The 26,935-nt window shown below is 41.3% G+C and overlaps 1 protein-coding gene across 6 annotated transcripts in view; it reads right to left on the bottom strand.

Moving 5' to 3' along the window:
• DENND4A (DENN domain containing 4A) overlaps positions 1-26,935 on the bottom strand; it is an 87,465-nt gene that overhangs the window by 15,346 nt on the left and 45,184 nt on the right. For all 6 annotated transcript variants that reach the window (XM_075207605.1, XM_075207602.1, XM_075207603.1 and 3 more), the window contains 12 exons: positions 15,788-15,921; positions 11,782-11,911; positions 10,126-10,332; positions 9,647-9,775; positions 8,654-8,798; positions 8,299-8,427; positions 8,075-8,188; positions 7,278-7,418; positions 5,130-6,244; positions 4,589-4,790; positions 4,399-4,493; positions 8-183 (listed from right to left, as the gene is read on the bottom strand). In XM_075207605.1, coding sequence (XP_075063706.1) covers positions 8-183; positions 4,399-4,493; positions 4,589-4,790; positions 5,130-6,244; positions 7,278-7,418; positions 8,075-8,188; positions 8,299-8,427; positions 8,654-8,798; positions 9,647-9,775; positions 10,126-10,332; positions 11,782-11,911; positions 15,788-15,921 — 2,717 coding nt within the window. The remainder of the gene's footprint in view (positions 1-7; positions 184-4,398; positions 4,494-4,588; positions 4,791-5,129; positions 6,245-7,277; positions 7,419-8,074; positions 8,189-8,298; positions 8,428-8,653; positions 8,799-9,646; positions 9,776-10,125; positions 10,333-11,781; positions 11,912-15,787; positions 15,922-26,935) is intronic.

The raw sequence follows: 26,935 nt of genomic DNA, 5'->3' as shown, positions 1-26,935 counted from the left end.
TCCTCACCGACCAGGGCGGCGTAAATCTCGGATTTCAATGTTTAGGAATGGTAGGAAGGGGTTGCCGCAGAAGGGACATGTGGTGTTGAGATTTGAGTCGTCTGCTGTCCAGCCTGCCATAATCTCCTCATCATGTACAAGACAATCACACGTCAGACACCGCGAGCAACTGGAGATTAGGACCTGCCAAAGAAAATACATATCTATATGTATGGCATTAAGTGGTAGAGAAGGAGCAAAAAAACATGATTATTGGCAACTTTCTAGGATAAGCGGTTTCATTTCAAGTTGGTAATTGATATCCCTTTCAAATTCCATTGCACCAAATCAATATGACTCAGTGAGAGGAGAATCAATGTACACACATACTTTATTACAGATTCGACAACATATTTCAAATAGTTTGTATTACTGAGCTAAAGAATATCCATGAAACAATAGGAGTGTATGTACCTCACTATATATGTCCACCTTGCTCAATGTCACAGTAACTCATATGACTGCATTCTAAGTTTTGTAACTTGTATTCGAAAACTAAGCAAAAGTAGTGGGAGGAGCTACAGAAGTGTCATGTGTCATGTGTCATGTATAGTAGGTGGCTCTGGAGTCAATGGCACTTCAACTAATTTAAAAGAAATGTGTTTTCTAGAATCAAACCAACAAAAAACCTGCATTCACAAAATAGTTGATAAAAATATTCTTCCGAATTAGAGCAGTGAATGTTCTAACACAGCTGCAGTGGAATGCCATCATATTTCATAACAGAAATGTAATGCAAGTTCGGTGTGAAATGCTTCTAGCAAATCATGACCTAGAACATGATACATCAAGATCTCTTCTATAGCTCACTGTGTACCGTCAGCACATGTATACTCTCAGCGTATTCATCATCGGGCTCAATGATTGCTATTATTTGCAGTATTGTTTAAGTTTTTATTACTCACCATAAAATAAGTTTCTCTTAGTCCACTGGAGGACACTGCAAGACATTAGGGTATAGCAGGTGGTTCTGGAGTCACGGGCACTTTAACTAAAAGTGTTGGGAGGAAAGTTCCACCCCTACTATAGAAAAGAGAGGGCCTAACAAGGTCATGAGGAAAAAAACAAAACAGACAACCTGCAAACAATCAGACAAAGGGTGGGAGCACAGTGTCCCACAATGGACTAAGAGAAACGGATTTTATGGTAAGTAAAAAAAATCCTATTTTCCCTGTCGCCCTATTAGGGGACACAGTGAGACATTGGAAACATTCCAAAGCTGCCCCTAAGGGAGAGATTGCTCTGAAACGGCTGCGTGCAAAACCTTGCATCCAAAGCTAGCATACGGAGATGCAAAGCCCTGCAACTTGTGGAATTTGACAAAGGTGTGGACAGACGACCAATTAGCAGCACAGCACAACTGTTCGGCCGAAACAAAATGATGCGCCGTCTATGAAGCACCGACAGCCCTGGTCAAATGAGCTGTTAAGCCCACTGGCACAGGCTGAGCCCACTGAATGTAAGCATACTGTATGGTGGAAGTGATCCATCATGCAAGCAATAGTCTAGAGGCCGGCCAACCACATTTGTGCGCATCATACAGTACAAACAGATCATTAGTCTTTTAAACCGCAGTGGTACGATCCACATAACACCTAAGTGCCATGACCACGTCTAAAAGCAACAAGGACGGATCCAAAGACTGCGAACCCGGAGAAAAGGTCAAGACCACAATCTCCTGGATTTAATGAAAACGGGAGACCACTTTAAGAATAAAGGAAGGTTTAATGCAAAGCACTGCTCGGTCCGGATGAAACACTAGAAACGGAGGGGGATTACAGCATAAAGCCCCCAACTTGGATACCCGACGACGCCAATGAGAAAAAAACGCTACCTTGCATGTAACATAACGGAGATCTGCAGACTTCATTAGTTTAAAGGGCTTTCTAGGAAGGGCCCAGAGCACCAGATTAAGGTCTCGTGCTTCAACCGGATGCACAAGAAGGGGTTGAGCATGAAGAACATCCTGCAGGAAGGTCTGGAAATCCGTTATACTTGCCAATGTGCACTGGAAAAAGATGGACTCGCTAAAACCTGCATCTTTAAAGGAAGATAACCGGAGACCATAGTCGAGATCCACCTGAAGCAAGGAGAGGAAATGAGAAAGGTTAAAGCGAGAGGTGTGAACACTCTGAACTTCACGCCACAGAACATACGGATTCCATACCTGATAATAATTGGCAGCAGACAAATGTTTCCCGGCCTTGATCGTAGTCCGAGTCACCGACAAAGAGAAACAACAAACCCTTAGAATCAGAGTCTCAGTAGCCAAGCCGTCAAAGCCAGACGACTTAACGAAGATGGCCTTGCATGAGAAGGTCAGGATAAAAAGGTAACCTGATAGGTGGACCTTCGGCCATCCCGAGGATGTCCGAGTACCATGCCCGGCGGGGCCAGTCTGGGACTACCAAGATGGCTGGTACCCTCTCCCTCTTGAGCCGTTGTACCCCGCGACGGGATCTCAGCATTTTGTGCAGAAGAGAGGAACCTTAAAGTTCAGACGTGACGCCATAAGCTTGACTGACCCCAATGCTTAACTAGAAGGGCAAACATGTCCAAGTGAAGAAACCATTCTCCTGGATGAATTTGGTTGCGACTGAGGTAACCGGCCTCCCAGTTTTCCACATGCCCAGTACATGATCCACGATGTTTCCATCATGGCCAGTGCACTGTGGTTACCCCTGGAAGATTTGGGAAAGCCATCTCTGTCGCATTTCCAACTGGACCTTTAGAGGCTTGCCCGCCAACAGCCTCTGAGTCTGTACCAGCTCTTTCTAAACCGCCTTGACCTCCAGCACATAGATGGACAGAAGTGCCTCCTGAGAATCCCATGAACTCGAGAACACCAATGACGTGCCCCATCCTGACAGACTGGCGTCCAAGGTCACAAGTATCCACTCCCATGATGGGAAGGAGCGACCCATAGTGAGATGCAACCTGTCCAACCACAAGAGAAGGAACTGGCAAACTGTCGTGGACAACGTGATGAATGGTCTTTCCAGATGAAGAAGGGATTTCAACCGCTTTCAAAGAAGCTCCTCTGGAATGTCCGAGAATAAAATTGGGCAAGAAGAACCACTTTGAACACAGATACCATGGTGACTAGCAACTTCATGCAGTGGAGAAGGGACACCTCCCACCTCCGCAAAAAACACCTGCTGACACCTGGTGCAGAAATCGAAGCTCAGAAAGCACATCCTTTGTGCGGGAATTAAGGAAGACCTGGGCCAGTTAATGATCCAACCGTGTGCTTTGAAGAAGGACATTGTTAGGTACAGATGGTGGAGTAGACCTGACTAAGATGGGGCCTTTAATAACAGATCAACCAAGTAAGGAACAACCGTGACGCCCTGAGAGCAGAAGAAACCCGCCATGACAGTCCTCACCTTCGTGAAAACCTTCAGGGTGGTAGTCAGGCCAAAGGGTAAAGCCCTGAACTGACAATGGGTGTCGCAAACCACAAAGCGAAGGAGACGCTGATTACCTCTCCCAGATGGGAACATGGTAGGTGTTCCTTTATGTTCAGGAAAAGCAAGGAACTCTCCGTTCCATGCCAACGATGATGGATCGTAGCGACTCCATTTTGAAGCATAGGACACAAATCCGTTAAATGATTTTAGGTTCAAGATAGGCCAAAAGGATACGTCCGGCTTTTGAACCAGAAAAAGTTTGCAGTAAAACCCCAATCTCTGTTCCAGTGCAGGGACTGGAATGATCACATCTGAATACAAGATTTATTGGATTGCCCCCCGGAGCACACTGCACTGAAGACTGCAGGATGGCAGACCTGTAGTGAAGAATCTGTGACATAGGAATTGGAGGAGATTACCCCAGGCGACAATCCCTTGAACCCAGGCATCAGGGGATGATTCCAGGCATTTTTCTTGAAAGCTCTTGCCACCAGTGGATCTGGTCAGCCTGACAGTAAGTGGATCCACAGCAGGAGGAAGGCCGCAGGCTGTCCATTCCTGGGGAGGCAACCCTAAGCCCAACACACTAAACAGTTAAAAATAAGAGGAACAATAAAAAATAGAAATAAAAAATCCAGGGCAGGAGCCCTAAAAACACATGCCCGACTCCAAAGGGCACTTAAAATAAACTGAGGAACAGTTCCTATAGGAGGGGCACACTAGGTGTGGAGCTATCAACCCAGCACTTTTAGTTTAAAGTGCCTCTTACTCCAGGACTACCTACTATACCCCAATTTCTTGCAGTGTCCCCCAATAGGGCGACAGAGAAATGATCAATACAGTTCTCACAATACATACCATATGCATATGGAAAGCGCTCATGTGTACAAGCCCTGACATACTTTTCTCTAAAGCAATATGTAAAGACGTGATAAAAAAAACAGCTCACCTCCATAGCATAGTTCTGGAAGACACTGCTGCTGCTGGAATTGCAGGAGGAAAGAAGCTCTGATTTGTAGTTTAGAGAGATCCTGGAAGGAGAGTCTGTATATGAAAAGAAGACATCTGTCAATGAGGCTATTTTAACATAATCTCACCCAGTATTTTTCCATTCTTGACAATCGGCCTTTTAGCCTCACCACTGTGGTAAAGTTGCTTTGTGGTGCACTCTTGGGAAGTGTTGCTCTCCAGGCTGGTTCTGCTCATTCCCACTGACTTGTTGGTGGAGAGATCATTGTCATGTGGAGAGTTAATGCCTTCAAAGTCATCTTCATTTATAGAGAAAGATTCTGCATCCCCAGCACCACCTGAAGACAGGCTCACTCGGTCAGAATTCTGGTCCTACAGGAGATTCAACATATTACACTATTTTTTTTAGTGCTCCCATTGCCTACAAATAGTGGAGGCAGCCATATTGTGGGCTGAAACAATATTCATGAATATGGAGCCAGACAATTCACTAGTGCCCTATGAAATCACTGAGGTGTTTCATGAACATAGGTTCAGTCCATAAATTGGTAGCCTCCACTATGTGTAGGACACTGATACTCTTCAACAAAGCTTGGAACTATATTCTGATATTGGATCTTTATAGCTCCTCAGGAACATGTCTTGTTCTTTTGATTTTGGAGAGGCAAAACAAACGTGTTGGTTTAAGAGAGTGTATTGAAAAGGCCTTACCTTTATTGGGCCAGCATAGTTTGTAATCTTTGAGTACCACTTTGTGGCCTTCTCAGCAACCCCTTTCCCAGCAGAGAACATGCTGCTCTTTAATACATCCAGCTTGGGCGTGAGGAGTGTATCAAAGTTAAAGGATGTTGGGGACATCAAGGCAAGGGCAGAGTCTTGGGGTTTTTCAGTGTGTGCACTTCCCACAGAAGCTACTGGTGAAGACCAGAGCCGGCCCCGATGTCTCTCGCTACGCTTTGAGTGGTACGTTTTTGACTTTGGTATTCTAGGTAAATGTGGGGGAGTTGAGGGAAGACTTGAACGCCTGCAGAGTGGTAGAGCTTTAGAGGTTTTGTACTGATCAGAAGTGTTTCTCTGCAAGTCCATGCTCGGAGCTCTACTGGACAATGGGCTGCTAATGTTATTCATGTACATTTCTATCTCCTCTGCAAGATCCCTTTTAGCTGATGGTGTCAATAAGCTTTTCTCTACCACTTCCTCAGCTGCTTCTTCTTCTTCTTCTGGTCCCGTCTCCGCTGCTAGCATTGAAAGAGGATCTAATCCAACTTTTACATCTGTCTTTTCAACGGGCTTGGTCAAAAACACTGACGTTGAAGAGCTCGTGCTCATGGTCCTCTCTCTTAGTTTTTCCTTTCGGCCACTAGTTTTTACTGGCTTACTTTCAATAGTGTCATTGTCCAGATCTTCAAGATCAAAAATCACTGGCGAGTCTGCTTTGTCAGTGTATCCCTCTTCCCCGACTGGAGACTCGTCATCACTCCACTCCTTCATCATTCTCACAGTATCTTTCCTTGGAGAGTTTCTTTTGAGGTCCAATGTCTTTGGACGAGCAATACTTTTTTGGAAAGCTCCACTGAGTATTTTTGCATCTGCACCCAGTTTATTGAGGATTTGTCCAGCTTTTGATGCCTGGTCAGTCCGACTGATCAGTAAATCTGTAAGATTTTCTTGGCTGTAGTGTCTACTCCTGGTTTCCCAATCTAACTGATTTTGTAACCCTGGCTCCATGGCACTTCGGTGCCTCTTCCGCAAACTCCAGCTTTGGTAAATCTCAATTTTTCTGGTATCTTCAAAGGAAGGTGCAAACAGCAGGCCTGCAGCGCTACCTGAAAATAAGACAAAAAAGGTAGTTTTGCAAAAATATCTATTTATCTATTCAGGATCACAAGATATATGCTGCTTTATATATATATATATATATATATATATATATATATATATATATATATATATATATACACATATATACACATATATATATATATACATATATATACATATATATATACACACACACACACACACACACACACGAACAACGCAGAGAGCAGTGGTTGAAAGCGGACTTTAAATAGAACAAAAAACTGCGGTGAGGCAACTTGAGTATACCAGAAACGAGCAGGGAAAAGAACTATTCAATAATGCTTGAGCACCACCAGGAAAAAATAAATGATAGCGCAGGCAGTGATAAGCCCATATCATAATCGAGATGTACAGGGCTTGGTCTAAAGTTGTACACATTAAAGAAAAGAGTTTTGGAAAATTGCTCTGTAGCACAGGCTCTGCCTTGAGAACCTGCTGTAAGATCAAAAACCAAGGTGGGGAGACAGGGTCATGTTCACCAGGTCTACAGAGAATAAATGTCAAACCGCACCAGGAGTAATCTGGACCTTTTACATAATAGTTCTGACAAGAGCAGCACCTGTGTTAAAATATTGCTACAGTTAATATAGCAATACATGACTGTGACATCTTCACAAGTCACTGAATAATTTGGGTGTGAGTACAACACAGCCCGTAAATACAAAGTATGGCTCCCTGGAAGAACAATGGGGAGACCAGACTACATTCTGTATTATGTACAGGTAGAACCACATGCAGATAAGGTACTTGTTATCTTTTATATATGGTTTTATCTTCACTATACATTGATACTACTAGCATCTATGCTAATTATATTGTCCCCAATAAATGCAATAACAGCCAAGATCATAATTATGGTCACACTGTGAATATATTACAAAATATTACAGATCACTTGCAGTGTTCAGGCCTCTCGTTAAGATTGATTCTTCTGCTGCAAAATGACTAGGCACCTTTTTTAATATACACAATATATATACTGCAATGTTTACTTACTGTCACCAACTGTTGCAGCCAGGCTGCTTCCTTTGATCTCATTCCGAACTATAGTGGATGTGGACTTTCCTGTTTGAGAAATGGGACTGTGCAGCTGAGTGAGGGCATCTCGGCTGCCCTTTGAACTCTCTGACTCAGACACTGAATGTAAAATATTTAGAAAACAAACAATATTTACAAACAAGATATATGACATTGACAGGGGCATATTCAATTGACAGCGGGATCGCCGAAAATCCTGCGCTCCAAAAATATTACTGTTAATACGGTAATATCTCGCTGGATTTCAGCTCCCAGCTTCCTGAGCTGCGAGCTGAAATCCAGCGAGTAAATTACCGTATTAAAGGTTTTCCTGCGCAGGATTACCGTAATAACGGTAATATTTTTGGAGCCCAGGATTTTCGGCGATCCCGCCGTCAATTGAATATGCCCCTGTGTGTTTATTTTGTTAGTTTATAGATACACTGAAAGTTGTTCTTTTAACGTCAGACAAGAGCACCAGTGGTTAGACATATGAAGTTGAATACTAAATCATAGCATATAAGCACCAGAAAGAAAAACAATGCATAATATGGTTGAAAACAAACAGATTTGGTACAAAAAAAAACAATGAACCTCACACAAGAGTTAGTACCCAACACGGACTGTGAATGAAAACATTTGTGGTAGAATCATTAATTCAGTATGATATAACATCTCTTAGAAGGGTGAGAAATTCAGGATTAATTGAAATTGTAACACATATCTGCCTATTGGGCTTTTTCAACTTAATTGTTTACATTTTTGGGAGTACATACATGAGCTGGAGTCACTCCCTCTGGAGCCTTCTTGTTCCTCCTGTATATCATGTACAGCTCCTCTACGCACCTCTTCTTTGGATAAAGAGCTGTAGCCCAGATCAGACTGACCACCTGAAAGAACCATGACGTTTTTGTGAACAAATCTCTCAACATTCCGGATAAGAAATATGGGGAGATGCTCCCCTATCCCACCTCTCAGTTTTCATCAACATACTACACACCAGTGCTAGATCGGTCATCAGCTGGGTCAGCGCTGGTCACATCTGTGCTAAATGGAGGCTGCTCAGTGGGATTCATGTCGATAGAACTGTCCAAACTACCATGGCTGACTGCATCCAGGTCACTGCCATCTTATTGGAAAAAGGATGGCAGAGATGAGAATTACAGACCCAGAACATTAAACTATCTGTGGATTATACAGTTTATACAATAATTAAAAAAAAAAAAAAAGGGAAAAAAGATAACACTTTACAATTATTGTATTATTACACATGATGAAAATGAAACCTAACAGCTGTATTTGTACACTAGGATACGGTCACATCCTTGCTTATAAGCCACTTCTAAATGACTTACCTGAAGGCATAGCATGTGGGGCTAATGAATGCTGCTTTTTCAAGGCTCTTTTAAACTGGGCTACTCCATGAAGCACATTCCTGACCTTTATCCACAGGAAATAGCCCCCTCGATTTCCTGAGGGCCACACACTTTCCAGGACAGCCTGTACAGGGAGTAATATGCAAGAATAGATAACATGCACGTTTACAAATACATTCACCTAAAACGAAAGAATTCATTTTGGGAGGAATTTAGGTAAAAATAAGCTAAACAGAAAATCCAAGCAAGAGGTCCTGTCTCCTGTGTAGGCAAAGTGAGGGAGGTTGTTGAAGCCCCTCTGTCAAATGGGAAGTTCCAGGGGAGGGGCTCTGATAACCTTAGAATACTTTTGAAAAAAGCCCATCTGCACGGGAGAGGGGATACAAAGACAAATCAGAAGATTGCATGGGCACAGAAATTATTTTTTTGTTTATCTTACATGATTTCTCCCAAAACTAAAAAAAAAATAAAACAATTTTTAGTGGCTTTTAAATTATAGTGGATAGGTTATAATCAATACGTTAAAATCTGGGCAGCGTGGTGGCTTAGTGGTTAGCACTTCAGTCTCTCAGCGCTGGGGTCATGAGTTCAATTTCTGACCATGGCCTTATTTGTGTGGCGTTTGTATGTTCTCCCTGTGTTTGCGTGGGTATCCTCCGGGTGCTCCAATTTCCTCCCACACTCCAAAAACATACTGATGGGTTAATTGGATGCTATCAAAATTGACCCTAGTCTGCGTTTCTATCTATCAGTGTGTGTGTGTGGGTTAGGGAATTACACTGTAAGCACCAATGGGGCAGGGACTGATGTGAGTTACAAATATTTTCTGGACAGCACTGCGGAATTAGTGGGGCTATATAAATAAATTATGATGAATCTGACAGCAAAATGTAGCTACTTGGTATGAAGACAGGAAAATAAATGACATTTTAAGGTTTGTGACATACATAAGATTCCTGGAGGTCTAATTACCTTGTTATAGTATCCATAGGTGATTGCATTCGGTTGTACTCCAGCTTTCTTCATTTCAAATAAGACTTTAACTGCAAGAACAGGCTGCCCATACTGGCCACACAGCTGCATTAGCACACGATAGCAGACCTAGGATACATGAAACAGCTTTCAGAGAAGAGAAACACATATGTACAAAGTAAGAGCTTCAAGAAAGGCACAGGCAATATTGTGTAAGTAATTTACTAATAAGAACATTAACTACATACATTAAAATAATTGTGCCATTGGTAGAAAAATAATATACATAGTTGGGGGTCACATACTCAACTCCGTTACTTAAGTATCACTTTGTGTGCATGTAAAACATACAAATAAAATATCAATGTCAAATACACAAACTGTTCATTTAAACAAGAGACAGATTTCTTGCATATGACTGATAATTGTGGCAGGATTTTTTACATGTCACTGTGTACCACCAAATTTATCAGTTTTACCTCATCGGGAGAGTCGATTTTTTTGACATGCATCTTCCGCAACACATCATAGGCAGCACGCAGAGCTCTGACTTTGGAATGGCAGACTTTCACATATGCGGGCAGGCAGATAAACCACAGACCGTAGCAATGCCTCAGCAGACATCTGGACCACATTTGGGGGATGGACGAGTACTGCTTGGCTATTTTATGAGCTGACCTGATCTCCTGCAAAAGGTTAAGACAGCAGATATTTTATACACACACACACACACACACACACACACACACACACACACACACACACACACACACTCTGTATATCCATCATATTTGCAAACAAGTATTTAACAGGACCGCACAAAATCTTTGTTTGACTTTATTGGATAAAAATGGGATCTCCTTGCTACCAGTCGAAGTGCACTGTGCTTATAGATTTGTGGGAATGGATGTAATGAGTGTCATGAGTCTAAAGTAGCACATTTTTGTAAAAAAAATAAAAAAAAATAAAATCATTTTCTTTGAAATGTTCCAAACAATTGATACCTTTTGTTTTGTTTGAATGTGTAATTAACAGCTGTTGCTGACATCAACGAGCACAGTATAAATCATTGTAACAGTAAGTATACAAAGTGATGTAAAAGTTGATTTGTACCTAGAGTATTGAGACAGTACTCACAAAGCTTCTGCATAATAAAACCACCTAAGCGATCTGCTTATTTATACATTTCATAGTATTACAAGCTACACACAGGTCTAGGCATCCCAGGGGCCAACACTCATACTATTTGCTTATTTAACAATTGGTTTTCAAATCTCTAGAGTACACTCTCTACCTTGATTTATACCATGTGGACCAAACTGTGTGACACTTATGTACCGTATTCCTACTAGTGTGCATATATCTTTCATGAATCATCATGGCATTAAGAAGACAGGAGATTCTGAAGCAAGCCAATTTTGCGCTATGATCACCTTTGCCAAAGTCACCAATTTAAATATATATTAATTTTATTAATTTTGTCATCCAAGGAGAAATAAAATAGACATTCTGAGTGAAAAACCTTATGGATTATACACAAAAGTATTAACTGAGACAAGATGTGACATCCTCTATACTGTTAAGAATGTAACCTCATTACACGTCGGACAGGAGTCCTAGGTTACTTTTCTATTCACCTTTAAGATTCAGTAATTCCTCTGGAGTAATTTCAACGCGGAGATCAGAGGTACAGGGTATATAAGAGTACAGGATATATATCGATTTTAAAAAAAAAACTGCAGTTAACAATAACAATTTGATAGGAGAGACCCTGAACTGAGGTGAAGAGTCTCCTGTGTCACATATATTTAGTCATCTGAGAGCAACACATGTCAGGAATGCATCCTCAACATGAAGGTCAAGGTATGTACCATTTATACCACTTTACCTGATGATCCCGGTCACAGGTTCTTCTTGTTACCTACATATTCATCCATATTCATTTTCTCTCTATATCTATCTATCTATTTATTTATTTTTAAAAGAAAAAGATTCTATAGATACAGTATTATTTACCCTTTGCTCTGTATATATCTATGCAGATTTTAAAGTGTCTTGTACATATTGCTGCAATGTTTCTACCAAAGCAAGATAACAAGCAAGAATCTTTATAAGAGTATAGTGAACTAACTTACCTGTTTTGTTCTCCTAAACATTGGAGAAGGACTACTTGAAGCTGTGACTTTAGAAGAAAGCTTGTGGACTTTCAAGAGCCCGTCTGGAGCATCAAAAAGATCCAAAGTGAGAACAGGGAACCCATTGTAACTAAGATTCAAGAATAAACATAATGAATTAAAAACATTACCCTATGAAAATCAGCTATACCACACTTGCTTCCCTAGCCACCTTATTTAGACTTATTAGATTTCAGCTGATGTTGGCTTGACCCAATATAGATGACAGGAGAGTTTGAGTGCAGTAACTTTGATGAGCTTAATGTATATTTTTTAGCATGCATAGTATTAGATATGTAACAGTAAGAATTTTGATTTAAAAAGGGTTGTACATCCACTCTTCTATAAATGTTTTTATCTGCTTTTGGCAGGGATCAATGGCAGAACTAAGAACCCCTACATATGCTCATGATGAAACAGACTTTCTCCCATTTGCAAATTAATGACCTCTTATTCTGTGTGATTTTTGGTATGAATGCCATGAAATCATGCTGACTGTGCTGAGTCATGCTGTGCCATCAAATCATTTACTACAATATCTTTCACAATCACATCCCTCAAATTATTTACAAAAGGTACAATATTTGAGGGCTCTATTGAGGTCAAAGGTCTATAGTGCCCTGATAAGGACTGTGATGCCTTAAAGATTAGTAACACATCTGTTTCAGTCAATGTTGTGGCACTGACCCGGTTATGAGTGAAGCCATAAATGTAAGAAATAGTGGTCTATCTATTGCTGAACCTAGTTCCTTTGGAGCACATAGGTTCAGGTCATCTGTACCATGTCACCATCTGTCACTCTTGTTTAGGCAGAGCTGCACCCCCTCTTATGTTATATAAGCGTGTATAGGCTATTGTTACACAATCAATTTCCTGCTATTTTGTCCTCTTTTCTGAGTCTAAATAACACTTAAAAGATCAGAATATTTTTCTTGCTGTTTATGTACCTCAAAAAATGTGTGGAAGTATACTCATACCTTCTACAATCTGTTTTTCAGCTCTAGTCTTTGCTAACCCGATTTTTACATATTTGACTACATTCTATGCATTTCAAGGACTTTTCAATACCCATCACATTGCCTTGAGAAAGCCCGCATGACGGGTGAAACACGTTGGATATTAACCTTCATTCTATTTTATTTGACTTACATTGTATCAATACCAACGAGCTCGTTTGGAACATCTATAACATCTATAACAACAAGACAGCATCTATGCACGCGCAAACACTCTAATGAGCGTGATATCCACCTGCCGGCTGAAAAGACCAGTGAGAAAAACTCCTATGACAATTACCAGCTAAACGATATTCGTTATTGGACATCAGCAAGGTATTGGGAAGATTACCTTTTAATGTATCACTAACAAAGTTTGCAAACATCTCTCTGAGAAGTCCAGTTAAAGAACTGCATATATCGGACAATTTCTAGCCAGACGGAGATTATTACCGGATGCATATATAGTACTGGCAAACTGTGCGGGTAAGTGAGATTATGTTCTCTCCTTCCCATCTGTGGAGCATAAGTAATTGAGAATATTATGTGCCGACGTATGATCCTCTTTAAAGGACTATATGCGTTATCATCAGAGTTATACAGACACTTCTCTGGAACTTCTCACTACGATTTAACTAGTGACTCTCGCAAATAAGAATAACAAGTTGTGCATTTTAAATCAGCATTTGTATATTCAGGCCATACATATTTTCATACTGTCTATTGACATTCACTCTGGCAATTCCGGACTGTATGTTACACTACGGTTGCAGCTGTTAAGTAAGTCAACCTATTTGAATATAATAATTTTTACCTCTGTTTTGTTATACTGCCATATTGTACACCAGTGCACTGGTTTTCGTGTGTTTTAGATTTTATATATTTTTATATTTTTTGTTATATATAATACCTTGATATAAACCAAAATTATCACCTCTACATTTCATATCTGTTTTCTTTATATATAGGTTGTACTTTGCGCTAGTGTATTTGTAATTTTATCTCTGTATGTAGGGGTGGGACACCCCTTATCACTCTGTGCAGCATTGTTAACCTACTCTAGAGCAGCTCCTTTTGTACTCTTGTATACTTTTCAATACCCGTTTTCTTATTGCTTCCAACAATTAATTGTTTAACCAAACTTTACATTATGTACTTGTGGCTCTTATTAAGTACACTTCCCCAATGTATAGCCTTCAGTACTTCTCGAGCGGACATTTGCCATTCTAACATTCATTGCGTTTGTAGCTCCCGTACCAAAGCTGCACCCTCTTCACTGAGGAGCAGCCAATATCCACCCTGGAGACCAGAGCTGGGAGAAATCATCCAACATCTCCAAAAACCCCAAACGGTCTAAGGATTGACAATGGCCACTTTTCCCCCGCACACCAGCACCTCTTCCCGCCACAAGATGGCAGGAGCTTAAGGACAGGTAACTGCTATAGACACTGTACTATAGCTTGAATATAGAAAATGGTTAAAGTGGCATAAACTGTGTATTTTATTGCCTTTGAAAAGAGCCTGTCTAAAATAGTGTGCTCTTGGCACCCACATCTTGTGCTAATATGTCAAAATATTTCCTCAAGCCACACAGGGTGTGCATCTTTTCCCTCCCAGACAAAAGACGGTCAGATTACAATAGATGCCTAGTTTTCAAAATATAAAAGGCTATATTGAGATTTTCAGCACCAGCGTAACTGCAACATTAACAAAAGGAATTACTTATTCATACAGTGGGGGTCATTTACAAACGGGAAAAGATACAGAAGTACTTTTTCTTTGCACTAATAGTGTCATGGGCAATACACAGTTGCCTGCATCGATTTCACTTTTTTATCCGAGTCAGGATATTTTGGGGGGATTGTGGCTCATTAATAGCATGCCAGCAAAAGGAAAAACCACCACTTAACTACCTAACACCACTTTTGGACCATCTCCATAATAGATTACAACCTTTTATTTTTTTTCTCCTGAAATATCGTTCTTTTCAGCCTCATCAATTGTCATAACAATAAGAGGACAACAGGATTGGAATTATTTCATTTCTATTGCACATGAAATGCAAAATAACTGCTAAAGGCATATGTGTACCTTGTCCAAACCATATGGCGATAGAAGAAATAAAATAGAATACTTTTCAGTCACTTAAATAGACAACTTAAAAATTACACTGCAATATAAATTCACTTTTATTTGAAAACAACAATACCACTTAGTCAAAATGTGTTCTATTAATTCATACACCATAATTAAAACGTTTATTAAATTATAGCTGCCCGAAAAGCATTCTCCTTACAAATAGTTGTCGCATAGGCAATAAAAAGAAAAAGTTAGGCCAGATTCAGTCAGACATAAGCAGTCTGTGAAGACATATAATCACCCGAGGTGAAACATTCTGAGAATGAAGGGGGGAGAGAGTCCAGACCTCCTGTGGGAAGAGAGGCTCCACCTGTCTAAAACTCAGCTGCTTACTTATGGGCAGATAGAAGACCACTCTGTTGAATATATCAAGAGTCTGGTCCTGAATGGAGATTACACATACATATGGTTCAAAAGCCAACATGGGTATAAAGAAGATAGAGCCATCTCGTTGAGGATCAGAACAAAGCACCTGCATGCTTCCTTCTTCAGGCATAGCAGGCTACTACAGGCCCAGGAAAGCAGTGTCTGCCTACTCAGAAATTGTGAAAAAAAATCAAACTGTCTGAGTATTTGAGCTCTTTAGGATATGCAGGTCTCCATGCAAAAAAGAATTTCTCAACCCATGTGAGCACCCATGTAGACGTGTGAAATGCGCACATGTAGGCGCATAACAAGACAAAAGTAGGGTTGGGGTAATGATATTTGTGCTGCTCCTTGCATTTTTTGGTGTTCATACATTAGTTTCTATAGCTATACGTCACTGAAATCTTATCATCACAAAGTATTAAAGAGGCCACCAGTTGGCAGATCTCTGTGTATCTGTTACTTACCTGTACTGCTTTGGGTGCTCCTCCCCATTGGGTAAGTGAGGAATCTCAGGTGGTGTAATGAACACTGTGTGCTCACTCCTGTGGGACTCATCCAGCTCAATGAGACGCATCTCTCCTGACTTATCTACATCTACCTGAAGGCAAAACAGGTAAAGAAACCATAATAAAGCACTGAACTAAAATAACATGTATACAGATTGTAACTATGCTTAAAACAACTATGAACTTATAGCACAAGCCATGTTCATTGTCACTGTCTGATAACTTACAACTTTGCTAGCTGATGTAACCCACCCTTATGCTGGACATATATCTAGTTGCTGGGGCTGAGCACTGAGCAAAAGGATCGGTGACCAGACTGGTCAAGATCCTACAGGGCAGCAAGGTGGTCAGCACTGGGGATGTGTTAGATTCCGACCAGATTCTGTGTGGAGATTGCATGTTTCCCTCTTAGTGCTCCAGTTTCTTCCCGCAGCCCAAAAACATTGGTAGGCTAACTGGCTTCTGATAAAAATGGAGTGTAGATTATAAGCTCCAAAACGGCAAGGACTGATCATTATCAGCAACATTTACTTATATAGCACCAACAGATTCTGTAGCGCTTTACAATTGTGAACAAACACATTAATAAAACAATACTGGGTAATACAGACAGGAGTAAGAGGGCTCTGCAACAAGTTTACAATCTATAGGACAATAGAAGTTTGATACATGAGGTTAAGTGACGGCACACATAAGCCAACAGCGGTCATCTTATGGCCACATTTTCCATCAACCAAAATAATACCATCAGCTTTATGTGGTACATATATTGGCAGATCCAATCTGGCTACCAATATTATGGTTAAGCCAAACAACTAGTTCATGGGTCACACAGACCAGTTTGTGTGGTTGTCTGATGTTCACACACTTTCAGACAGTGTTCATAGGCAATGTGACCCCGATTGCTAGTCCTTTTAGGCCTACATGCAGAGCATTTCGGTGTCAGTCTAAAACTGTTCATCCAAATCACTGCATGTGTATAGCTTGCACAAAACAGGAAGAAGCCCAGCATAAGATTATAGTACATGCGATCTCACTTTATGAACCCAAAATACTTGTAGAACAATATAACAGGAAATTAGCTTAGTAATGGATGTTAATGAAGGAGTCTCACTTGGCAGAACAAAAAGAAAATCATGTGGTAAGAAAAGGCACAAACAAAGTAATTAGAACTTTCAAGAACAAATGACTATTTATAGGTAAATGATGTACATCTCTGCATTCATTTGCAACAACCGAGCACATTATAATATGCAAAAATTAAGGAACAACGCAAACCTTTTTTTTTTTATGTATACAATAGGAATACAATGGAATCCCATTTTCCTGCCAATGCTTATACTAAGAAGCACACTATTTCCTATCCTCCAGCTTTTAAACACTCTTTTCAGGAAAGCGTACAACCCGTCCCCACAATACTCTTCACGTTTATCGGTCAGAACTTTTCCCACTTCCTATGTACACACTGTCACCTTACATGTTGTTTCTATGCCCTTTTTCTTTAGGCTATGCACAAACAGCCATTTTATTAAAGTGTCTCTTACACGGGGAAAGATAGACACTGGCAACTAAATCATTGACCTCTATAGAGTAACGTACTAAGTACACATAGGCACTTCAGAGATTAGATAACAGAGCGGGAACAGAGTGTTCTACTTTACCTGCTCCAACATCCGCTTCAGGGAAGCGTCCGTGTGCTCTGTCAGTCTGTTACCACAGAGATCAATGCTGTCTATGTGAGTATCTGTGTCTCTTCCATTCTCCCGTTACAAAGCAGAACAGAGGAGATTTGAAAGAAAGACATGCACCGTGATGTTGTGGCATTTCACAGAGCATGTCATCGGCATTCTGTATGGTTTTTTCAAAAAAGGGCTACCAAGTAAGAAAAAGTGGGTCCCTCATGGATTTAGGTGAGAAATAAGATGGGGAACTAAGGTGTGTGGGTTCTTTTTCCTTTTTTATTTACTGCAATAAATTTTTATTGAGTTTTTCAAAGTTAAATGGGGTACAGAAAAAAGAAAGGGTAACAAGCACAGTTGAGGGAACAAACAAAAAGGTAATAAAAAAAAAAAAAAAAAGGGGGGGGGACCCCCACGCAGGGGGGGGACCCCCACGCAGGGGGGAGGGGGTCACTCAATTGAAACAGCGATCTTATAGCATGCACGTTACTTTAAGAAGCAAAAATAAAATATACACATTGGTCTTTCTCATAGTACGCCAGATGGGGAGATATTAATACCTAGGTAGCTCAGATAACCCACAGGCAGAGCCTATTTGTTAGGCTGGGGTTCCTCTATGAGTGCTGCTGGGGAGAGAGAGGGTGAAGTATTTGAAGCTACTCGTGCTCTACCGGAGCCCTCTGTAACATAATTCGTGCCAGCTAAACCATTTGAAAATTGGATTGGAGGCGGATGACGTATAGGGCACATCCGTTGTTTCCATTTCAAAACTATACTGGATCTTAGACACGACCTTAGTGATGCTGGGGGGAGCAGGGGACTTCCAGTTCTGAGCTATTGCTGCTCTAGCGGCTATTAGTATGTGTCCTAATACATAGCGCTTATAGCTAGGAACCACAGGCTGATATATATGTAGGAGGGCTACCTTCGGGTCAAGAGTGACAGAAACTCACAGGACCTCCGAAATCAAAGCGGATATCTCGCCCCAGAACGTCTGGATCACCGGGCATGTCCAAAAGACATGATAAACATCTGCTATCTGACCACTTTGACGCCAGCAGAATTTAGACTGACTTGGCCATATCTTATGAAGGCGATCCGGGGTGAGGTAGAGCCGATTGAGGAGCTTAACATACATTTCGGTGTGATTAATGCATCTAGACATGCGGTGTGAGGAAATGTAGATCTTTTCCCACTGCTGGAGGGAGAGAGTCATACCAATATCTGCTTCCCAACGTGCCTGAGTCGGAGTCTTGGAGGCTGGGACCAGGGACTGAGAATAGCGGTACCAGAATGTTATTCCTCCCCTACTACCCGCCTTTGTTAATCTATCTAGGACCTGAGCTGGAAGTGTGGACAAGGCATGGGGGGTCCTGGAGGCCGCCCCCACCCAGTGTCTAATTCTCTGAGGCAGATTGTATTTGTCCCTAAGCACGTCAAAGGGGAGGAAAAGGGTCTGCGCAAACATCCGCCAGTGAAACTATCCCTCTATTTTTCCATACAGTAGTATTGATATCCGGTATGAGTTTTGACAATGCTTGGAGGGAAAGATTGCGAGAAGGGAGTACAACATCTTTGTGCGACCCAATAAATTTATCCCATACCCGTAAGGCATCCGAGATCGAGAGTAATTTACGGGCACCCGGTGGGCGGTCCGGCCTAGGAATCCAAAGAAGATCCAGCAAGGGGAATCCTACATATAAAGCCCTCTTGATATCAACCCACGGCTTAGCTGCATGAGGTAGCGACCAGTCACGGAGGCAACTCAAAACACAGGCATCCTGGTAAAGTGTTAAGCTGGGAAGCAATAAGGCGCCTCTTGACTTTGGTAAAGACATATGTTTGTATGTAAGGAGGGGGCGTTTCTGCCTCCAGACGTATGACATCATCAGAGTGTGGAACCAAACAATCATTCGTTTTGGTATAATATAGGGTATGGTACGGAAAATATACATAAGTTTTGGTAGCAACATCATCTTAAAAGCCGCTATGCGCCCCAGCCAGGAGACCTCAAAGTCAATCCAGTTCTTAGCCAGTAAGGAGAGGTGAAGATAAATCGGGGAAAAATTAACTTCAAACATCGCAGATAAATTTGCCGGAATATGAATACCTAAATATGATAAGGAATCTTTAACCCACACAAAAGGAAATTTCTTTTGTAAGCTTGAAAGGGAAGATTGTGGTATATTAATGGGAAGGGCTTCAGATTTTGTAATGTTCAATTTATAGAATGAAGCTTCGCTAAACCGGTCTAGGATATGCTTCAAAGTTATCAACGAGGTCTCCGGGCTGGTTACAAACAGAAGGACATCGTCAGCAAATAGGCATACCTTCTGTCTATGTTCTTTTTCCTTTTTAATAAAGGACTTTTTACAATGTATGTTTGTGTGTTTATTTTACTGTCGTTTGTAATAATTATGATGACTGGTGTGTCAATAGCAAGATGATACTATAATGATGCTTGATTGTATCACCCTTACAGTCGCATGCTGATGAGTAATGTGTTATGTCAGCAAACCAGTGAAGTACTTATGGCTCTATGGTAGTCAAGTACATCTGCGATTAATTAGACTTATTTCTTTTAGGTACTTTATAAAAAAAAAAAAAAAAAAAAAAAATACTAAATAATGAATAGGAAATGGGCACTTGTACAACACTGGTTAGTATATATTTTGTTATTCATATATGGGATCACATATCCGTAAACCAGATTTCCAGAGAGTTCCTAAAACTAAAAATGTAAAAAATGGGATTTTTATACTCATGATAAATCCTTTTATCTGATTCCACCTGGGGGACACTGCTATCATGGGTTGTAGTGGGGAGTGAGGGAGTTGGCAATTAACTAGTTAACTTGTGACCTGCTGACAGACCCCTCCCCACTGCAACCAGCTTGTAGCTCCTCAGTGTAATTCTTAAGCCCCAAGGAAGGGGAGAAACACAACCAAAGACCAAACAGCAGAAGAGCAGAAGGGAGGGAACGCAATGTCCCCCAGATGGAATCAGAGAAAAGGATTTATCGCGAGTATAAAAATCCCATTTTCTCTTACTGGGGACACTGGTACCATGGGGACTTATAAAAGCAGCCCCCCTAAGGTAGGGGCCGCTCTAATTGCCCCGGCCTGTAAAACTCTACGGCCAAAGCTAGCATCAGAAGACACAAACACATTGAACTGGTAAAATTTAGTAAATGTGTGTACCGGGGACCAGGTAGCCGCTTGGCATAGCTGCTCCGCCGAGACCCCATTTTCCATGTACAAAAGAAGCTCCCACTGACCGGGTGGAATGGGCAGTAATGCGACTGGGCACAGATCGGTTCACACTGATGTAAGCATACTTAATAGTTGAAATAAGTAATCTGGAAATGCTCTGCTTATAAGCAGGTCATCCCCGTTTATGGGGATCATATAGTACAAACAGAGAATCTGAACTTCTAATGAGTGCAGTGCGATGAACATATATGCGTAATGCCCTGACGGCATCCAAAAGCTCTGTCTGGTTATCTCCGGAAGGAGTAGAAGGTTCTTGAAAAACTGTACAATTTCCTGGTTTAAGTGAAACCCCGATACCACCTTAGGTTGAAAAGACGGAGCAGTACGGAGGACCGCCCTATCATCATGAAAAACGAGAGATGGTTCCCTGCATGAAAGAGCCCCAAGTGTTGATACTCTATGAGCTGAGGCGTTTGCCAGCAGAAAAACCACCTTCCATGTTAAGAATTTCAGATCCGTTGACTGTAAAGGCTCAAAAGGAGGAGACTTAAGCATTGAAAGTACCAAATTAAGATCCCATGCAGCAGTGGGTGGTACGTAGTGAGGCTGAATGTGTAACACCCCCTGAAGAAACGTCCTTATGTCTGGCATGTCCGCCAATCGCAACTGAAAATACACTGATAAGGCCGACACCTGAACCTTCAAGGAACCCAACCGGAGGCCCATTTCAAGATCATGCTGTAGAAAAACCATAAGACGAGGAAGATTAAAAGTCGGAATATGGCGATCTCTACTCTCACACCAATAAATGTAGGTTCGCAAAATCCTGTGGTAGATACAGGTTTCCAAGCCCGGAAAAGAGTGTTCACCACGTTAGACTTTAGCTTGAGAATTGGGCGGAAGGAACCATCTGGTTTTGAGACCAAGAATAGGTTTGAGTAGAATCCCTGGCGTCTCTGCACTTCCGGAACTGCACAAATGACCCCTGCGGAAAGAAGAGAAGTGACGGAATCTAACATGGCTTGTCTCCTTATGGGATCTAACGGTAAGGAGGTGGGAAAGAACCGGCGCGGGTCCTGACCTACTAGCCTGATCATGTAGCCCCTTGTCATAATCCCCTGAATCCATTGATCTGGGGAGGATGCAATCCACTCTTCCCTGAATAACTGCAGACGCCCTCCCAATCCCGCAGCCATGAATAGAGGAGGATGCGAGTCAGGCTGTAGGTTTATCCTGCAGCTTGGGAACAGCACGCCTTGCTGAGGAAGAAGAAGTCCACCTTTCTTTTTGCGAATGCCCACTGGTCCCAAAGGATCTACCCCTGCTCGCCTGAGCTCTATTGGACAAGTTCCCTCTAAATGACTGGCGAAGGGAACTGAACCTGGGTACCCAAGACTTTGGTTCATTTTCTGTAAAGAACGTGCTCCAAAGCGGTGTGACGCGCCAGGTGTGCTACCGGAGTGTCCATCCTTGGTACTTGTTCCCAACGGTTAACATCCTCCAACTGTAGAGGGTACATTGCAGTCCGGTTGAGACCAACCTGCCTCCGCAATTTCCCTTAAAAAGAGGGGGGAAACAGACTGTGCGTCTGTTTATTTTTTTTAAAAAAGATCCTGATCCGCAGCGATAGGCTCATCTATGTCTAAGGTCCTTCTAACTGCTAAGACCAGATCCTCAATGTCTTGATTTCTGTGAAAATCCTCAACATCCGTCACCTGGTGACCGTCTTTCTCGTAAGGAATTTCTCCATCCTCTTCAGATGATATTTCTGAATCTGATACTGAAAGAAGAGAATGATTGCTTCACTTATGTTTGGTTCTAGACTGAAAAGATCTTGGAGAATCTAGAAACCTGTTCAGTCTATCAATTCCCCTAACCAAAGTGGAGGACCAAGTGGGCTCCCCTATGGGGGTCCTCTGGGAGACAATAGAGGATGAAGGGCCAGTGGCTGCTAGGTCTGTCCCGTCATTAACCTGTTGTTGGAGTACCGCTGAACCTGTAGCCCCCCATCGAGGTAGAAGGAGAGCTCGCAGCCAGCACTGTGGTCTCCGCCTTAAGGGTGAGAAGCTGCATCAGGGTGCCCATCGACTATGCCAGCGATACTGTCCTCCCTGGTTCTTCCGTTAACAACGAAATACAGCCCTGGGCCTGTGCCCCCTGGGACCCTGCCTCACAATCTACGCAGAGTGCCCCCCGGGTCCTGCTGTACATATGGCAGCTTTGCCTCGCATTTTGAGCAAGCAAAGTATTTTGCTTTTGGTGCTTTCCCTTTATCAGACATTATAAAAGGAATAACAGTCACAGAATAGAATATACAGAGACAGTTAACAATTATACAACACAAGAAACAAGGTTATGAAAGATACTATCTAATCTCTGACTATCAGTCAAAAGATGCATCTTGGAATATGTTTTATGATATTGTATTGTGTCCCAGCCAACTGTGAGATGCAGCGATTTTCTCTAGAATATGCTGCTATCCAAAAATGAATATCAAATATCAATACTGTATTAGTAAAATTATATATATATTAGTTGTACTTAGCCTTCCTAGACTAGTACAAGACTGCAGCAGGAGAGGAGTCTCGGTCAGCAGTGAAGCAGAAGCTGGGAGTGTACTGTGTACTTTTCCCGGGCAGATCTTAGGAGATACCATTTAAATGCACCATTGGGTCTGCTGCCGTACATTGATAGTTGATGTAGTTATTTACCTAAATTCCTCTTGGTAGTGGCCATAAGATGGCGGCCGCCATCGCTCCAAATCGCAGCGCTCTATACTCGCAGGTATATGAGGCTAATGAGCCGCCTGTCACACTCTCGATATTCACATTGAGAGTGAGAGCCTGTCGGCTTTTTTTTTTTTTTTTTTTTTACACAGTGTGCCGATTCTAATCGCACACTAAGCAGACTGTGATTTACCTATGTAAAAACAAGAAAAAGATAAAATAAAATAAACCTTACTACACTATGCCAGCAATAATGAAGTAAGTCCAACTCCTTGGGCACTTAATCTACACAGAGGTGCTACAGGGGGGTTGCAGAGGGGAGGGGTCTGTCAGCAGGTCACAAGTAACAAGTTAACTAGTTAAGTGCCAACTCCCTCACTCCCCACTACAACCTCATGGTAGCAGTGTCCCCCAGAAGGATGAAAAGGAGAAAAATGTAAATTATTACTGCTGTTATGTAACAAGCTCCATTTACCCCTAGCCACAACAAGCATTATCAGATCGCTTGCAGGTGCATTGCTTGCCTCTGTAGCAGAAGAGGTGGGGCAGGAAACATTTTGTTAACTAAAATATATTCTTTTAATGTACTCAATTCCAAGAAGGTCATTTAAGGACACAAAGCTGCATTTCTAGCATATATTTCTCTTGCTGCAAAAATGTTATTGATTAAACACTGTTAGCTGCAGAGAAAAGAAACTGTGATGCTGCATAGGATACCAATATTGCAATCAACTGAGGACCTTTAGGGGCTGAAGTTGTGTCATAAAAAGGGAACATATAAGATATATATTGATAAGCTGTTTCCTATACAATTATTAAAGGTAAAAGCAGCTAGTTAAATCATAGAATAGAACAACATTTTCATGCAGTTATATGCTTCTGTACTTCTTACTGTAATACAGCATTTTAATGCTGTGCATTATATAATCTGCATTAATTCCTATTGAATGGGCAGAAGGTGACCCAGTTTTCTGGGAATCCATCGCAATGGATTACACTTACTTAGTGAGGTATACTGTTCCCAGACACTGCTGTCTAAGATCTACAAATTGTAGTACAGTACACTGCCTCTCTGGTCATGGAGATGCAGTGAAATGAGTTTTGTTACATTCGGAAATGAGAAACAGTGTATAAATACCATCTTATTTTACAATGTTGTATTTCACATGTTATACAAGATTTGCATAACAATGTATTGAATTCTGAAGAAAATTTGATAGGTACAGTTTCCTCTTCAGTATGTTGGGTATATCATAATATATGGTGCTACAACTACAGCTAGGATAGGGTCTATATTGTCTACTAGCCAACATAATGTGGTCTACTTTGTACACTTATCACTAGAATGTCATCTGCTTCAAATGGTATACTAGCCACAAGAAATGAGTCAACTGTATACAAACGGTCACAGAATCTGCTCTGGTCACCAGATATAGTCCTTGTAAACTAGTCAGCAAATCACAATTTCAGAACTGAAATAACCTTCAAAAACGATCCAGTGTCATTGGTGAAAGTCTCATATTTCTCATAACTTCATATAAATATACAGCCATCTACCTCATACTGAAAGGTTCCCGATATTGCATAAAATATACTTCTAATCTCTCATTTTGGCTCAGACATCTAACTCCAAATGTCTCCTATGTACATTTAAATGTCTTCTCAAAACTCCCAAACCAACTCCTCCGACAAACAACACTACCCAAGATTTGAAATAGTATCTTATTTCAACATAAAACAAATGGGGCAATTCCTTTCCTGCCCACTCTGGCACCTTATCTTCATTTGATCCCACAAATATAGATTACGTCTCTACCATAATCCCAATCTATAACCTGTTCACTTGACCCTATCCCTTCACAACTCAGTTGTCCGCTGTCTCCTGTACTCATCTCAGTCCTAATGAATATCTGTAATCTCTGCCTCTCCACTGGTAGCATACCATCATTATTCAATCACTCAGTTATTATCCATATCCTGAAAAGTTATTTCTCTCTCATATTACCTAGGCCTCTCTCTCAACCTCCATGGCCCTCCAACACACAACAGAGACAGCATTGATTAAAGTTGTCAATGATGTGACCACAGTTTAATCGTGAGGCAACTACTCCCTTCTAATGCTCCTGGATCTCTCTGCTGCATTTGACGCTGATGACAACTCCCTTCTCATACCGTGTTACCAAACCACTGTCTAGAAATGATAACTTGGGTGCACCTTGCTCAGTCACCACTGCAACACATTCATTCACTATTAAGAGCCAACTCCCATTTATTTCATGAAATCGCTGTGATCGCTACAAACATCAGAGTTCAAACAGCAGGAACAGGATGAGCTAGAATTCTAAAAATTTGTAGTTGTGACAAAGTATGAAAAATGATCAGTAGCAATGCATGAATTTGACCTCATTGTAATCTGAACTTAAAGTCCTAGTAATATGTAAAATTGATTTATAAACACACACAAACAAGGAGGCTCAACAACTTCAACCAAACAGTTCCTCTATCAACTCTTGATCTATCCTTCAACTGATCAATTCATCAGCTTGGAGGTATTTTGACCTATTCCTCTTTACATAGCTGCTTTAACTCTGATATTTGTGGGCTGTCTTGTAAGAGCTTTAATGTTGTGGCATGTCCTACATTATGCAATTATGTAACGGTCAGGGTTTGTAAAGGAATTTTCCACAATGTGAAATATCTTCAGCTTCAATCACTTGTAGGATTACATGAATGTTTAAAATGACTGTTGTACGGGATAATCCCTCACTCTGTTAAGCTTCAGCTCACAGATGGATACCTTGACATTCTCCTGCAGAAGTTGCTGGTAGAGTGCAGAATTCATTGTCCTCTCTAAGTGTACCAATCACCTGGGTGCAGATATAAAGCAGCCCAAAGTCATCATACTCCCACCACCATGGTTCTTGGAGGGGGAAGAGTTTTTTTTAGAATGCTGCATTTAGTTTTAACCTTTCCCAAACGTTCTTGTTTATTCAGTTTTTGTGTCATCTCCCTTTCTTCCATCAGCCTTCTCAGTCATTCACCTGGATTTTGCCAAACGTGAAATGGTGATTTTGGAGACATGGGGACATTTCCTTTCTGTGAGCACCCCTCTTGTTCACTAGTTTCCCGTTTGTGAACTAATGTAAACTAACATAAGAGAACACAAGGGAGGCTTGCATATCTTTACTAAAAGCCCAGGTCTCAGCAAGGCCAGGGGCCATTTATGATGTGTAATGCCCTATAGCTACGGATCCCAACCTTGTCTCAAAGTAATGCACTACATGTGCTTCCCTCCCTTCCATCCTATTCTGTCTCCATTCCAGTATCCTTTACCTCTCAATTATATGTATGATTTCATTCATGTTTGCATCCCCGATGTAACATCTCACTACATATTAAATATGACAGTTTCTCGACTATATTTTTATTGAAAAATAATTAAAAACAGCAAAAAGGTTAATTTTGGCGTGTTACTTGCTTAATCATATT

The sequence above is a fragment of the Mixophyes fleayi genome, chromosome 4 (genome assembly GCF_038048845.1).
Source record: "Mixophyes fleayi isolate aMixFle1 chromosome 4, aMixFle1.hap1, whole genome shotgun sequence".
In the NCBI taxonomy this organism is placed as follows: Eukaryota; Metazoa; Chordata; class Amphibia; order Anura; family Limnodynastidae; genus Mixophyes; species Mixophyes fleayi.
Note: the sequence above shows the minus strand (reverse complement) of the source record. Positions and strands in the feature narration are given on the sequence as shown.